Raw genomic sequence first — 16,693 nt, 5'->3', positions numbered from 1 at the left:
TAATTAAAAGGACTCTGGCTTTTCTCTCCTCGCCTGTAACTCTCTGCTGTGCTACCAGCAAATTTCCCAGGAAGAAAGCTGCAGAGCAAGGGGCTGCAGATGTCCCTTGGTGTGTGCAGGCAGCTCTTTGCCACTCACCAAAGCTTGGGCCATGGCACAATGCATGGTAGGAAGAGATAATCAAGTAAATATCCAAAAAATATCAGCCTTAGGGTTTTGGATCTGCCTCCAGCACACGACTTGATGTGTTTGTTTAACAAGTGCTTTGGTCTCATCTGCACTGAATTTATGAGAATTAAAATGTTTCCTTTGGGCTCTGGCCAGGAGGGTGCTGGATGGTGCCAAGAGAGGAATAAATGCATCTGAGATTTTCTGTGGGAAAGCTCTCGCCCCTGCAGATATGTGCTGGGAAAGCCCAGGGAGCAACTTCTCCCAGCTGCTTGGGGATGCTCCCCAAATCTGTACCCAGATGCTCATAGAGGGCAGTTGGGCTGCCTGATATGGGGCTGGGATGGGTTCTCCTGGGACAAGCTCTGTGTTCCTCGCCAACATTGATCCCTCTCCTCTGTGGAGCATGGAGCAGTCAGAAGGGAACCGACCCACGTGCTTCACTGCCCAAGTGCGCGGAAAAGCAACAAAAGAATGTAGAAAAGGAACACAGGTTTCCCTCCCCAGGCAGGCAGAAAAATTCCCCCATGTGCAAATTGCTGAAAGCAAAAAGGATTCACCCCCTGCTTGTCTCTGAGCGTGGACACACGTAAGTGCGCCAGCAAATCGTCCCAGGGGATGCTCGGGGGATGTGGGTGCAGCCTCGGCAGCACGACCAGGGCCCTCGTGCTAGTGCGGGACACGCACGCCAGAGTGAATGACTAGAAAATAATTTATTGAAGAAACAGAAAGCTGCAGAAATACAACACAGTCATGACCAGTAGAGGATGAACAAATAGAGATTTTTTTTCTCTTTTAAAACCTGTTGACAGGCTGGAGTTAAGTTTCCTGGTAATTCCCCCTGCATGAGTCATTGCAAAGAACAAGGAACAAACTCCAGAGCACACAGCACAGTTTGGATAAAGTGCCTGACACATAAGACTTTTTTTTTTTTTTAACTTTTTTTTTTTTTTCTTTTTTAGCATTTGTAAATAGCTTAAACAAATATAATTGCAAGACACAGAGGAGTAACAATTGCATTTTGCTGTAGAGTAAAACCTATCCCATGAGATTAACAATGAAGCAGCAGCAAAAAAAATAAAAAAAATAAATCCAATTTAGTTAGAAGGAAAAAGTCATACAAAAACTCAGGAATGCAGCCCCCAGACCACATGGGATGGGGCGAGCGTTGCCTATTGCTATGCAGAAAAATGAGCAATGCTTTCTCGAGGTGGCTGGACTGGCAAGCCCGGCACTGCGGGTTCTTCCTGGCCAGGATTAATTCAGCTTGACTTCTTGTTTTCCTTTAGAAATTTAAGAGGTGGAAAGGAAAAATAAAAGAAAAAGATTTGTTTTTCTTTGCATTTTTAATTTCCTCTCTTTAAAAACCATGAACTATGGAATATGCAAAAGGAACTGAAGCATCCATACATCCAGCCCCAGCCCCAACTCCAGCGTCTCTTTTGCTGCAGGTGTCCTCTGAGACAAGGGAAAAGGAGCAAATTTAACACCGGGGATGCACGGTGCTGATGTTCCCACAGCCCTGGGCTGCTTTGGTGTAGCCTTCTCCAAAAGCACACCCAGCACACACCCGGGGTTTGCACCTGGGAATTGGCCAGAGAGGCTCGGCTGCTCTTGGCTGCACACTGTCCCCATCGCCCTCCCGATCAGACCCAGGGCTGGACGTGCCCATGGGTTTCAGCTCTGTTCAGGAAGAGGCTTTGCAAAAAACGACCTCACTCCGATGCTCCCAGGCTTGGCATGGAGAAGTGCGAGCTGCTGTCCCACTCTGTGCTGGTGTCCCATCATCAGAGCCATCGTTAGAGCTGGGAAAGCTCAGCTCTGGCTGTGTTATAATGGAATATCTATGCCTAAAGCCCAGCTTTGAGGCCCCATGAGCCCTGTGCTCCTTCCAGTGAGCCTGGAGACGTTGCTGCACTGCTGTGAATTTAGTGATTTATTTATTTGTTTTTGGCACATGCAAAAGCCAACAGTGAAGACCAAAGGGGAAAACCAGCCTGAGGCTTCACAAGTAATGAAATGCCCCCAATCCCTGAAAACTTCCACAAGTGGAATAGGGCACGATGGCCGGACTGAACCACGGGGCTTGGTGGGGCAGGAGGTCCCGGACTCCCTCCTCTTCCTTGCCCTCCATCAGCAGCTGGAGCCCCAGGCTTTGCTCCCCAGTGGTCCCCACCAGGCAGGAGCTGTTCTCGTTGTCCTCTGAGGTGCCCCATGGGGCCATGGTTCTGCTCCTGTTCCCCACAGCACAAAAATGCCTTTTGGGGCAACCCTGGTCCAGAGAATTGTCTTTAGGACAGAATTTGGATTGTCGTTACCTGCAGGGGAAAAAAAAATCTTTGGTATCGTGGCAAGTTGCTCCTCAAGGCATTTTTGGTAGGTGTGGGCAGCAGGCAAGGCTTGATCCCATGTGGGGCAAAGCTTTGGTCCAGTGAGTCCTGGTGGGCTGAAGGACAAGGACAATGCTCAGTGCTCAGCTCCTCCGGGGTTTCCGGAGCCACTCGGTTCATGCCCAGAGGTGGAAACCCGCTGGTCTCTGCAGGGGCCGAGGACTCGTGGCTGTGGGTTACACCAACCTTGGTGAGAGCTTCTTGTGGGTGGAAGCAAGGTCTTGGTCGCCAAACACCAAAGCTTCTCTCCCTGGTAGAGGTCTTGCAGGAAGAGCTGGGGCTAAGGGGATGCCGAGCTCCCCAGAGGATGGGAGAAGGGATGTTTGGTAGATGGATGGTGCTGCTGGAAGAAACCATGTCTCCTCCTAAAGCCCAGATCTTTGGTCAGTGAGTCCTGTCGGTCCCTCCTCCATCCGGTACGGAGCATCTTGCTTAGTGCCAGCCACAAAGAAGGTGAAGGCTGCAGGGACACTGCTTTAAGTGCAGATAAAAAGCCTACTATGCCTTTGAGGGCCACATTGGTGGGGCCCAAGGAAGCTGAGATCTCGTTCCTCTCAGTGGGCTGAGCTTTGGAGCCGCATCTGGTGACAGAGGTGAAGGATGGAGAAGTAAAGAGGCAGACGGGGACTGAAGAATCACCATTTTCAAGTAAATGCTGTTGTCATGTTGGGAAAGCGGAAACATTGCTTCCTCCAGGCCCCATCATCTTCCTGTCCCCCAAAGACACGATTCCTCGCTCCTACTCTCCTCCTGTCTTTAAGGAAGAAGAGGAGCGGGGGATGCAGCCAGTTCAGAAGGACATCGGGGAGAGCTCCCCAGGGCAGGCAGGGGGCCCTCCCAATGTCCTCTGAAACCTGCTGGTGGGATGAGGTCCTCCAGGACCACTTCTTCTGGCCAGAATCTTCTTCGTACCCCTTCAGTTGGAGAAGGTGTCTCTGTGAAGGGCTGGGGCCAGGCCAGATGGCATGGGAGAGCCTCACAGGGGCAGATGCCATGAGCTGGATGGTGCCACTGACCCAAACACATCCTTGGGTAGAAATCCATCGGAAACAGGTTGCTCCAGTCCATCTCTGGGGCAGGTTGACATTGACGCAGCACCACCTCCAGTGCCTCTTCCCATGGAGGGCAAGGATGGAGGCAGGTCTTCAAGGCCACTCCAAGGGACCGCGACTTGGGGCGATCACAGAAGCACAGCACGGTTTGGTGTGGAAGGGACCCTTGAAGATCAGCCAGTCCCACCCCTGCCATGTGCAGGGACATCCTTCACCAGCCTGGGCTGCCCAGAGCCTCATCCCTTGAACACCTCCGGGGACAGGGCATCCACAGCTTCTCTGGGCAGCCCGATCCAGCACCTTGTCACCCTCAACAGGAAAAGCTTCCAGTGCCCAGAGGGTCCCAGCACAGGGAGGAGGGCAGTGTTGGGGCACCGGGACCACTTCCCTTGTCTCAGAGCACACGAGGAGCCTGGGGCTTCACGAACTCAGGTGGTGGCGGCTGATTGTCTCTGTCTCTCTTCTGCACGAAGACACTTGGGGTTTGACACACAGATCTGGATAAAGCACAAAAAAAAGCCCCAAACCCGAGAGGCGCGGGACCTGGCGGGTTGGTTTGGCGCGGGTGGACAGGTGGGTGCACAGCGGGGGTCCCGTGCCCCAGACGCCTGTACCCAGACCGGGGTACGCACAGGCACAGGGCTGTATCCCCCCATGCCCCCAGAGCCCCTCTGCTGGGGCAACGCGATGGGCAGAGAAAGGAAAAGGAAGAAACGAGGTGAGCAAACCAACGAGGGGGTAAAGGATGACTCTCCCGTGATTGCGTGATTTTGAAAATAATAATAATAATAAAAAAATAAGGTGATCCATGCAGAGAAGTTCTAATCAACCCAAAATCGTGGACAAAAAAAAGCAGTTTGTCCCCTCCCGCACCCACCCGACCACCCCTCCCCGAATAATTATTACATTACTTCAAGAAAGAGTATATTTTTTCATGCATAAATCAAATTCTCATCTTGTCTTTTTTTTTTTGTCTTTTTTTGTCTTCTTTAAATTACATTTGAACACAGAACACATATAATAAATACTCTTGTACGACATGACTCAGAGAAAAGTAACACATCTGAACGCAAAGGTATCATCATCATTATTAGTTTTTCTTTTTTTTTTTCTTTTTTTTTTTAAAAGGACTTGTTTAAATACGAAATCTGTAAACTCCAAGGGTCCTTTTTTAATCTTTCTCTCTCTCTTTCTCTCTCTCTTTCTCTCTCTCTTTTTTTCATCGTGAAACTATCCAGCTTTCATTTCCTTAACATTCAATATGTCTCCCATTGAACGCATCAAAGAAATAAGAACATGCCGTCTTCTGCAAAATTATAATTTAACAGTATAAAGCTTCAAGTCACAAATTCCAAAAACTAGCTAAGTAATTTTTTTTTTTATCACATAAACTATACATTAAATATTTTGAGGTATTTCAGAGAACATTGTCAAAGGCTTGTAAGGTCTGTGCTGGGTGGAAAAGAAGGCTTTCTCCTGCATAGAGAACGTCTTTGGTATCACAAGCCATGTGGGTGTTAGGTAGAAGCAGGGTCGGGCAGGATCTGGCCAAGGCAATAGTGCGGAGGGGAAGGGGACGGGGGAGGCGAAGGGTGGATGCTCTGACCTGATCTCAGGGGCATGCAGGGGCTGGGGCTGGCTCGTGGTGCCCCTGCGGGGGTCCCGGCCAGGCTCACAATTTTGGCCAAGTTTGGTCCAATTCGAAAGGAGTGATTTCCTGCAAGCTGCATCGCATGGAGCCCGTCTGGATGGTGAGGCCACCAATCTGCTCCCATTGCGGCTGGAAATCTTAACCCAAAAAGAAGGGAAAAAAAAAAAAAAGAACCAAGTAGGTAAAAAACAAACAAACAAAAAAAACCAAGTAGGTACGATTCAACCCGAGGTTTCCCTAAGCTAGTCATTTAGGGATTCCTCTAGAAGAGCATCTTCTCCTGAGGGTCCTCCCGTTGCCTTTTTCTAAAGCAGAGCTGCACCCACCTCGCCCAACAAGCCCAAACCACTTCTGCAGGAACCTGGAAACATTTCCTGCTGAAACACTTCAGGCTCCAAACTGCTTGGAGAACGCCAGTGGTGAGAAATGCCAGGAATCCTCCCTGTGCTATCAAAAAGGGAAACCAAGGCTCAAGTCTGAGCTGAGCAGAGAAGAAACCTCCTGTGGTGGAAGCCACATCTTCACGGTCCCAGAACTGAGCTGGGTGGGTGAGAGTGATGAAGAGAGCCCTGTCCCCACAGGAAGGGACAGAGCCACCAGGTCAGTGCTGCTGGGGCACGGCCAGACTGGGGACAGGGGCTGCAGGGGGGACCCTGGGGATCAGGGCAGGTTGGAGGAAACAGGGACATCGGGGGGAACACGCCGGGGATGCAGCCCAGCGAGAGGGAAGGGCGATGCTTTCTCATCCATTAGGACAAGGGTTTGATTTTTTTGTTTTTGTTTTCTCCATCCCAACACCCAAAGACTACAAGAGTTGCCAGAATCCATCCGTTCGGAGAGCTGAGGTAACTGAGTCTTCAGGACAAAAGCGGAGGAGCAAAGAAATGGCCACACACCTTTGGTACAAGAAAAAGGCACTCATCGACCACGCTGCCATCCCGGGGACGCTCGCTCGCCTTCTCTCGCTCTCTGGGGACTCACGGGGCACGGGCACAGGGAAAGCGGCGCTGCCAGCACAGACCAGACAAGGCAACAAAATCTTTGGTATCAGACGTGATTTTCAAATCACAAAAATTGAAAACTCAAGTGAGGTAGCCTTTATTCTCGGGTTCTCACTAGAAATGTCTTTGCATCCTTGAGGGCCTGTGGCGTTTACTTTTTTTTTTTTTTTTTTTGGTTTTTTTTTTTTTTTTTTTTTTTTTTTTTTTTTTCTGCATGTTTTTCACTTCCCAAACCAAGGCCCCCTTCCTGGCTTTTCAGCCCTTGAATACTACCCGATGGGGTTCAGGAAGCCACCCCCATCATCACCACGTCACGACAAGACAAGAAGAAACAACATTAGGGGAACACCAGTGGCGGGGAGTGGGGTGCTGGGGGTGGGATTCGCTTTGCTGTTCCTTTTTGATTCTGGTTGGCACCTGCCCCTTCCTGGCCCTTCCTCCTCTCCATCACCCTCCCTCTTGCCCAGCCTCTCCCTCTGGCAATGGCTCGGGGCTGTTTGTGGGGGCCGTGCCCGCTCCGGCCCCCCTTCCCCTCCCACCTGCCCCACCAGCTCTTTGGTAAAACTGTCCAAAAGTCGTCCCCTAACCCCACTGGCGAGCACGGTGGGCCGGGGCTTCTCTTGAAGTTTTTTTTTTTTCTTTTTTCTTTCTCTCTTTCATTCTTTTGTCCTTTCTTTCCTCATTTTTGGGGTGCTTTTTTTTTTTTTTTTTTTTTTTTTTGGTGTACACGAGTTTTTTTTTCTCCTTTTTTCCTTCTTTTCAACAAGGTGCCTTCCTATTACACAACAGATCACTCTCAAAGTAAAGTGAATCGAAGAAACCATAGCGCTAGAACACAGATGGTACTATTTTACCCGCATAGATTCATTCAATAGTGAATTCCATTATTTTTTTTGGTTGGTTTTGGAGGATTTTTCTTTTTCCCCAAGTGACGGGGGTGGGAGGGGGGGACCTGGCCTTCCCCTCCATCCCCAAGCCTCTCCCAGCCCTTCCCCATCCCCGCGGCCCCTCCGGGAGCCCGCAGGGCTGGGGCGACGGCCGATTGCAACTGTTTGGCCTCGTGATTGCTTTTCATATGGCACAAGTCACCATCGAGAGCTCGGAGGGAACGACCGTTTCGAAGCTAGTACCATTGCTCCAGAATTGCGCGTTTAAGGCAGGTTGTTAATTGGCACAAAACAAAACAAAACAAAACAAAACAAAACAAAACAAAAAACCTCTTGTCTTTTTGTAAAGTTGCCGGTCTTTGCGTTGAGCTTGCTTGGTTTTGGTTTCTGTTGTTATTCTGTTGGGGTTTGTTTTTTCCCTTTCGAGCTCGCTGGGGAGTTTTCCCCTTCTTACACACAGGATTTTGCAACCAGGTCCGTGGGATTTTCCTTCTCCGTGCTCTGACGCTGCCTCCCAGGAGGGATTTTGTTGTTGGGTTTTTGGTTTTGCAACTTCTTTGGTAACAGAGATGAAGACAGGGTGCAGAGAGGGGGCAATAGTGTGTGTGGAGGGGAGGACGGGGCGAGACACAAAGCCAACAAAACTGCTTTGTCTGAGTTCATTCCTCAACCCAAAAGTGAACCAGAAATCACATGGCAAATGCTGGAGCCAGCCCGGCCCCAAGGTGGTCGCCGTGAAAGATGCGATCCTTTGCTCCAAGTCTCTCCTCCTGTCTCCTCTCAAACAATTAGTATTTTTAAATACCCGATTTCTGTAGCTAAAATGTGCTTCTTGACCTGCGTGGGCGCAAGGTGGTGCGGCCGCGGTGCCCGCCGGCCGCGGCGCTGGGGATGCTCGGGCACGCGGAGCCGCTCGGGGGGACCCAGGGATGGGGTCAGGGTGCTCATGTGCATGGGGGGGCTGGGGGTTGGTGGGGTGGGTGCTCCTGGGGGTCTCTGGGAAGGGGAGTGGAGGAAGGTGCCTGTGGAGGAGAGTGGGGCTGTGGGATGCCCCTGGGTGGGTTTCCAAAAGCTTTGAGGGAGAGGCGAGCCCGGGTTTCAATGGCAAAGGGGGTCCAGCTGCTTTGGGAAAGCCTGCTGCACTGCGGGGAGCAAAAAGCTTCAGCAACCAGAGACTTGGGGTCACCTCCAGGCACACGGGGAGCATTTTCCCTGCCCATCCCCGGCCTTAAACAACGAGGGTTTGGGCCCTGGCAAAACAGGGTTGTGCAAGAACCTGGCCCCACGACTCCACCTCTTGCATCCCCTCCGCCTTTACCCTTCCACCCTACAGGTGGTTGTGGTGGACGTGGAAGCTGTGGGGGACAGGAGGGGATGGGGTGCCACTGTCCCCAAAAACCAGACCCTGGCAGCTGGGTAAAGATGAGGTCTGCGAGGTCTCCCAAAGCAGCACCTCGCCCCCTCACTCCGTCCCACATCCCTCGCTCCACGGGGGTTTCCTCCAAGCCCCCCATGGGAAGGAGCTGGCCCAGCTGCAAGCCCTGTCCCCGCTCCTTGAGCTGGGAGGAGGTGGCAGCAGGACGTGGCACCAGGCTCACGTCCACGGTGACAGCTAGCTGAGGGGGGCGGGAGGCCAAGGGACCTGCAGCACCCAAAAGCACCCACCCCACTCGGCTTGGGGCATGCGTGTGAGGCTGGGTTGGCTTTGTCATGAGGAGGATGTCCGGGAAGGGATGTCCAGGGAGGGCTGGGGGACATCATGCTTTGGAGAAAGTGCTTGTAGAAGAAGAGGGGACTCCGGGGTTGGTGCCTGGCTCCTCCTGCCAGCGGTTCATACACCGCCGGCGGGCATTCATGAAGAAGTTGCTGACAGTGTTGAGCTCCAAGCCCAGCTGCTGCGAGATGGTCATCTGCATCTCCTTGGACGGGCGCTTGTTCTCCTTGAAGATGGCGATCAGGGTGCGGCGCTGGAGGTCCGTGAAGACCAGCCGCTGCTTCTTGGGCTGCAGGCTCCTGTCTTTCTGCTGCTCTTGCTCTTTGCGTTTGCAAGCTAGATGTTCAAAAGAGAGAACAGGGCCATTAATCGGTGCTGACCACCCTGGCCCACTTGCAGGCTGCCTGGCTGCCTCCCCAAACCAGGCCCTTCCCTCCTTGGAACCTGCTGGCTTTTTTGCCCACCGCTCCCTTGGCTGCCTCCCTCCTCTTCCTCCCTGGGCCTCCCAAGCGTCTGCTGGGATGGGACAAGAGCCCCTTGCAGCACCGGCCTGAGCAAAGCCTGTGAGGAGCCCAGCACTTCTGGCCACCCAGGAAAAAAACAAGCCTCAGCATCTGCTGCTGACCCTGGGACAAGAGAATGAGGAGTGGGCTGCCTCTGCTCCCACAGCCCGGCTACAGGGACCTGTTCCATTCCCAAATTATGGGGATTATCCATCAGTGTCCCTCCCTTGCTGCACTCTGGTCTCCACTGCCTCCTCATCGCCTCTGCAGATCTCGCCGGAGGACTCAGGGACCATCTCTTGGCTGTCACGTCCAGCTGCTAGCTCCAAAACACAGGGAACAGCCAGGGATGGGGACAGTGGGGACTGGCCGGGCTGCAGCTGACATCTCATGGCATGGGCTGGATGGTCGGTCTCATTTGCAGCCGCTCTGGAAAGGGTTTTCCTGACTCCAGAGGCTGGAGAAGAGCCTGAGCCGCCTGCAGCTCCAGGATATTGAGGCTCCCTGCGTAGCTTCACGGCCAGCTCTGTTGGCACGAGCATCAGGTTGAGCCTGCACCTAATTAAAAGCCTTCCCTGTTGATTGTCTTTTGTGATAGGTCAGGCCAGAGGGGCTGTGGGTGGCACATGGGGACAGGCAGCTGGGGCCAGGAAAGCCCCTCTGAAACCACCACACAGAGTGTGAGGAACAGAGGGAGGTCATCATGCACATTTTGGTAAATGCATGGATGTTACCTGCAGGAATATCAGGCACAGTTAGTGGGAATGGGGAGAAAAAGTGCCCTTTGCTATGATATTTTTCTAGAAAATTACAGAATAACTGAGGCTGGTGGAGGTTACTGTCCCCACTCAAAGCAGGTCCACCACAAAGCTGTGCTGAGCCTCAAGGTGACATCAGGGTGCCCAGGGACCTGGCTGGTTTATTGGTTTGGCTCTTCCAAAGGATTGTGCAGGGAGGGAACTTTGAGGCGTTTCCTGTTGGGAGGTGGCTGGATGACAGCTCTCTGCTTGCAGGCACCTCCAGGAGCCTCGTCGAGCTGCTGCACACCTTGAAGGGGGCAGAAGCCAGGGCTGAGGGCAGCGATGGGGCTGCACCGCGGGCCCACGGCTGGTTATTGCCTTGGGGTGACCACCTGCCTGCTCTACAGACACACCTCCCCTGCCAGCCTGGGTAAAACATCAGGGAGCCATGCAGCCTTGGAGTAACAGGAGGGTGCTGGAAGTCACTTCTTCCTAGCTAGAGAATGAGCAAGGTCTCTGAGGTTTTTTTTCTGCAGCTGGCCTGCTCTCTGGTCCTCTTTGCACCACCTTGAGCTCACAGAGAAGGATGATTCCCCCCCGTTCCACCCGAAGCTAGAGAGGCCTCGTGCTCAGCAAAGCAGGTAATTCACCCAGCACTTTTAACCTCCTTTCCCCGGCTGCTGGGCTCGGTCCTCAGTGGGCACTCAGTCAAAATCAGCTGTCCCTGGTAAAGCAGAGAGCCTTAGAGCCTTCCTCCCCCTCCCTTCCTCCTCCCCCAGCAGGGTTTGCAAAATGCCCCGAGTCCAGAGGCTGCAAACCAGCATCTGCAGGGACAAGGGACAGTCCCAGCCCCGGTGCAGCCTGTCCCAGGGGTACCATACTCAAACAGCCAGCAGAGAAGGGTTGAGTGGAAACCTACCCTATGACCATCAGATGCTTGCAAAAAGAACAAACAAAAAAAGCCTTTATAGAAAATTTGACTTTTTTTTTCTTTTCAGACATGAATTAAAAATAAAAAAATATGCCCACCCAACCACCGCCCCCCCCCCCCCCCCCACAAATGGAGAAAGTCCCCCCGCCCTGGTGCGTGCACATTCGGAGCTGCACGTCCTCACCCTGATGGACCCTGCGCCCCCCGCCGCTGTGCGCCCTCCCGGTGTCCCCCCGGCATGCTGGGCTCCGGCCCCATGCCGGCAGCGTGGGGGGCACCCCGCACCCACCCCTTTTGCTCCGCACGGATGGCACATACAGCATACATACAGCAGGTGTGTATCGGTGTGCGTATGTGTGTGTAAATACAGACATGCCCCCATGGGAAATGCCTGTCGCGATCCCACTAAAGCCCCCGGCACCCAGGCTGCCCTGCCCAGCAGCACCCGTTCCCACCGGTGGTGCTGAGCAGCCAGCCCATCACCCAACAACTGGGCTTTGCAAAACCACATTTCTCACTCCCTGCTTCAGTTATGACAAATAATTATCACAAACCAGTCGCCCATTAATAATCCACAGCTCCGAGGCAAACACTGAGCATCAGGGTCTTGCTGGCCAAGCCATGCCCCAGCACCCAGACTGGTGCTGAGCATTGCACAGACAGAGGTGATGGCCTGCTATGCACCCCCCCCCCCCACCTCCCCCTTATTTTTGGCCTGCGATGAGGCAGTGGATGCATCCTGTGTTTCCTGTGCTCGTTTGTTTATTTATTAATTTATTTTCCTGCTGACGCAGCCCCGCACCCCCTCCCCAGCTCCATCTAATTACAGCTCCGCACAGCAGAAATCGATAGCGACGCTGGGCAGATCTATTTACAGCCACTACCCCCCCGTGGAAGGTCCTTCTGCTCCCCCCCCTCAGCGTGGCTGTGGCATCCCCAAAGGCAGTGGGGACAGAGGACAGTGGGGCATGGCTTAGACTCCCACCCATGCCAGCATGGAGCAGTTTTTTGTCCTTCTGAATCCCCCCCCCCTTTTTTTTTTTTTTTCTTTTTTTCTTTCCCTAAGTCCTGAACTCCAAATCACTCATCCTTGGCTTAATGATGTTCTCCTTCCTGTCCCTCTGGGCTCTCTAGGTCTGACCCCAGTCCTTGGGGACAGCTTCCATGACTGCCTCTGAGATATTTATTTAGCAAATGCCCGAAGCACAGAGTCTGCTCCCTGGCTGGTCTGCAGTACCAGAACTGATGCTGGGGGAAAAGGACCAGAGCTCCCCATAGCGCAGAGGTGGGCAGTGTGGGGCTCAGCCCACCCATCCCCACCTTCCTCTCCTCTCCTTCTCTCCTCCCGGCTCACTGAACCCGTGCACCTCTGAGACCTCAACAGCACAGCCAGGCTTGGCTGCAAGCAGCCAACAAGAGCAGGAGTTACAAGGAGGGAATGGCAGATGCATTTGGACAAGGCAATTGCACGGAGACCCTTCCTTTAGGACACTAGGCACGCAATCCGACCGGTATTTCATCCCCAAGACAGCTCATCTGGCAGCAGAAAAAAACACAGGGAGAACAGTCTAGGAGCAAGCTCGGAGGGAGAAGCACGAGGAAAGACCTCTGAGAGCAGCAGCATCCCACCCGCTTTCCCCGAAGACTTCTGCCGAGGGTTTCTGCCTCCTTGGAGACTTAAGTCAGAGGGACAGCGCTTTCCTTGACTTAACCTTGACAGCTCGAAACAAAATATCTCCCAAATAATTTCTAAAGGGACATAATAGAGACAATCAAATGGCTGCTGTTCAGAAGCTGCGATTATGCCTCGCAGCGTGAACTCCGCGAAGCATTTAACTAATACCTGATGGCTTTGTAGGCTTCCGCAGCCTGCCAGACACTGGTTTCTCTATTATACCCGCAAACCTCTGTTTTCTCAGCCCCAGCGTGCTCTCCCTCTCCATTCACTTGCAATACAACCTGTAATTTTCTGCCCACTTTGCTTAAGTGCTGGTGATTTGTTGAAATCACAAAAGACAGCCAGGGGCTTTCAGAGCCAGCATGCTGGCTGTAAGCGAGGTTAGGGGAAAAAACAAAACAACAAAAAAAAAACACCAGCTTTTCTCTGTTTCTCCCTGTCAAATCAGCTTGCAGCAGTGTGAAGGGGCAGAGGAGCATCTGGGGGCTCCAGTGGAGAAGGCTATAGCCCCTGGGCTGTCTCAGTTCCAGGTTTTGGTGTCTGTGGCTATGAGCAAACTGGGATGAACGCTGGCGTATCCTGAGCAGAATCAGCATCATGGCATCTGCGCCCCAAATCTGGAGCAAAGTCTGGGACAATGCTCAGGGGGCTTCATCTGCAAAAGAGGAACCCCTTGGTCCACAGCTGGGCTGGCCAGGACGCTCAGAGCTGGGGTGATTTAGTAACTGCAAGAGGTGTGTTTGTCTTTTCTGTATGGTGTAGGAAAGAAGCCCAAGGAGATTTGTCACAAATAGGCTTCCCCAGCAGAAATTTTGTCTTCTTTGGTGTTCAGCACACAACCACTGGTGCAGAGCCTCCTGTGTGCTGCCCCTCTGTAGCCCCTCCGGCTTCGGCTTCCCCCTGGGTGTCCCCGGGAGCTGCCGGAGGATGATTCCCGCAGCTGGGGAGAGCCCCTGGTCATTGGTATGCAGCCAGCATGCTGCAGGGTGAGCGCTTCCTCGAGCCCAGCAAATTAAATCTTCCTCTGAACGCTGCGGATTAGGAGATGAGATGAGATGTAGCGCTCGCGTGTGCATTACTGGGTGTATTTCCCTTCCCCTGTGAAGGATTTTGGCAACTCGTGCCAACAAGCAGCTCCAATGGACATGCATGGTGCTGTGAGGCATCACCAGCCACCTGCACTGGTGTCCCCAGCTGAGTCCCCAACAGCTTTTAGAGCCATGCAGGTTGGCAGTTGGGGGGAAGGGACTGGAAGCAAAGGAACAAATCCTCAGCCCTCCACTTGGGCTGGGAGCTGCAGCGGCTGGTGGAGACCGCACAGCCGCATCGCACTGACACGCAGCTCCTCCTGATCCATAGCAAGCAAAGCAGAGCGGCGATGCCAGCCCTGCGGAACACCTCCTTTTAACTCTCCTGTACTTTCTAAGCACTGTCTGTATTTAAATGGCAGGGTATTTTCAGCTTTTCCAATCTGGAGCTAACAAGTTTGGTCTGAGCATGTGTGAGGGGACACGAACAACAAGCTGTGGCAGCTCCAGGTGTGCTTGGCACCATCCCGCAGTGTTTGCCATGTTTTATTCTTGGCCTTTCCACACAACCACCTCCGTCCCTGCCAGCACTGGGCTGTGTCTGACCCCTTTCCTGGGCACAGGAACAAACAAGTTTTAGCTGCCTAGAAAACCGGGTTTGGCTGCTAACAGCATCTCCGTGGTGCTGCTCACTCCGCTGTGTGACGGGGAGCTGGCAGGGCCGGCTGAGGGTGCCCGGCAGCCCGGCCACGCTCCGCGCTCCGTCTCTGCTCCCCGGTCACCGCCACTTAGTGTGACGGCGCAAATTGGCGCTAATGAAGTGCTGCGGTCAGGCCGGGTGACACCGGCATCGCCGCCGGCCAGGGCAGCAGCAGCGCAGCTCGTGGGAGAGAGGAAAAGGGGAAAAAAAAAACAACATGTGTTTCTGTATTTCCTTGTGTTTTCTGCATTTCCTGACTAAACCCCCAGCGGGTGTATCAGGTGGGAAGCTCCCGCGGCATCCAGCTGAGGCAGCTCTCGAATGGCAGCCGCTTTTCTGGGGCACTGTGCAGCCACAGAGCCTGCGGCCCTCAGAACTGGGCACCGGGGCTTTGCTCCACCAGGGCTGGGACCGCTGGGCACGGCCGGGCCGGGGCAAGGCCCCCCCAGGTCCCGGCTACCGTCGAGTCCCGGGACCTGCCCCGCCACGGGGCCCCGCCGCCATTTTGGGGCCGCGGAGCCGCCCGGTGCGCCCCGTGCCCTCCCCCGCAGCACGGAATGGTTCGGCCCGCCCCTCGCCGCTCCCCCCCCACCCACCCCCGCCGCAGCCGCGATGGGCCGTCCCCGCCGCGCTGGCGCCCCCCCGCGGATGGACAGCGGCACTCCCGCCGAGGGGCGGGGCCACGGCTGGACACGCCCCCGTCCGCTGCCCAATGGCGCGTGGCGGCCGCCCCCTGCCGCCGAGGGGCTGGGGCGTCCCCAGTGCCCCCCTGCTCGGCGCGATGGGCCGTTCCCACCGCCCCTGGTACGCGGGGCTGGGGCGGTCCATTCGTATCTCGGGGGGGGGGTAGTGCTCACCCAGCCCCGGGAGGTTCTGGAACGGCAGCTGGTGGCGGGGCGGCCCTGGGGGGCGAGGAGCCCGCACCAGGCCCATGGCTGCCCCGCGGCTGCCTCAAAGTCACGGCGTCCACGGCATAGACTGCCCCACGGCTGCCCCAATATCACTGCATACACTGTGTGCACTGCCCCACGGCTGCCCCAACGTCACTGCATATGCTGCCCCGCGGCTACCTCAAAGTTACTGTATACGCCACATACGCTGCCCCACGGCTGTCCCAGAGTCACCCTACACGCTGCCCCATGGCTGCCCGATGTCATTGCATACACCGTGTACGCTGCCCCACGGCCCCACAGCTGCCCCGTTGTTGCTGCATACGCTGCCCCACCGCTGCCCAACAGCCGCTCAGCTCGTCCCCTGAGAGGGAGACCCATCGCACCCAGCAGGGATCCATGAGCCAGGCCCCAGGCGGCCTGAGGCCGCACCCTGTCCTCGTGGTGCCGGCTTAGAGGCATGTGGCTCAGCATCGCCCTGTGGTCACGAGCTGGGGGGGCTCAGGGGCCCCTTCCCAGCCTCAGGAGGTGGCTCCCAAGTGGCTGGGGAGGTGCTGGCTCCAACAACCAGTGGGGGAGACAGCGCTGAACATGGCCCCAGAGTGCGCTGAGGACGCGCCCTCGGCTCGGCTGAGGTGGGCAGGGGGCTCCCACCTCCCGTCGCTGCGACCGGGAGCACAGAAGGAAACTTCTGCCCCACTGTTGCCTTTAAAGATGACCCCCGCGTGGAGCTGCTGCTTCTGGTAACGAAGCAATTAATCACGGCAAGCATGGGATGGATTTGTAATCAGGTCCCTGCCCGGCCCCCTCCCGCATTTCACAGCCCTGGATGTTTTCCGGCCCCGCGCCGTGTGCCAGGGAGGCCGGGAGGAGCTGGTGCAGAGCATTGATCCTGCCCGGTCGATTTTATTGAAACTCCCACGAGTGGCTTTAACTCCGTGTCGGATATTGCTGGCACATCAGTTTGATGGCGACGTGCCTGGCTGGGTGCTAGCCCTGGGGTCTGCAAGGAGGAAGGTGGCACGAAGGGGCTTGGGGGGTCTTTGGTAGGTCTGTGGGTGCAAGAGTGGCCTTGCCAGGCTGGGGACACCCCCCAGAGCTGGGGGCACAGCACCGTGGCTGAGGGAGTGTGGCTGCATGTCTGTGGTCAGAGGAGGTCCTTGGGGTAAGTGTAGTTGTGTTCTGGAAAAGGTTATGTTTGGGGAAAAATGTTCCAAGGAAGAAAGGGGGAAGGAAAGGGAAAAAAAATGGAAGGGGAAAGGAAAGGAAAAAAAAGGGGGGGAAGGAAAGGAGAGGAAAGGAGAGGAGAGGAGAGGAAAGGAAAGGAAAGGAAAGGAAAGGAAAGGAAAGGAAAGGAAAG

General features: G+C 54.7%; 2 protein-coding genes across 2 annotated transcripts in view; both read right to left on the bottom strand.

The window, feature by feature from the left end:
* Positions 1-862: 862 nt before the first annotated feature.
* On the bottom strand, positions 863-8,392 carry LOC118179071. Its single transcript, XM_035348110.1, has 3 exons — positions 7,481-8,392; positions 6,158-7,449; positions 863-5,398 (listed from the first exon to the last, which is right to left on the bottom strand). The coding sequence occupies exons 1-2, from the start codon at positions 8,354-8,356 to the stop codon at positions 7,414-7,416; spliced, it is 912 nt and encodes a 303-aa protein (XP_035204001.1). The 5' UTR covers positions 8,357-8,392; the 3' UTR covers positions 863-5,398; positions 6,158-7,413.
* A 478-nt stretch (positions 8,393-8,870) lies between these two features.
* Positions 8,871-16,693, bottom strand: part of ONECUT3 (one cut homeobox 3) — a 19,633-nt gene continuing 11,810 nt past the window's right edge. The window contains exon 2 of the mRNA XM_035348109.1: positions 8,871-9,199. Coding sequence (XP_035204000.1) covers positions 8,907-9,199 — 293 coding nt within the window. The 3' untranslated portion in view covers positions 8,871-8,906. The remainder of the gene's footprint in view (positions 9,200-16,693) is intronic.

The sequence above is a fragment of the Oxyura jamaicensis genome, chromosome 28 (assembly GCF_011077185.1).
Source record: "Oxyura jamaicensis isolate SHBP4307 breed ruddy duck chromosome 28, BPBGC_Ojam_1.0, whole genome shotgun sequence".
Taxonomy (NCBI): Eukaryota; Metazoa; Chordata; class Aves; order Anseriformes; family Anatidae; genus Oxyura; species Oxyura jamaicensis.
The sequence above is the reverse complement of the archived record's forward strand: the minus strand, read 5'-3'. Positions and strand labels throughout refer to the sequence as shown.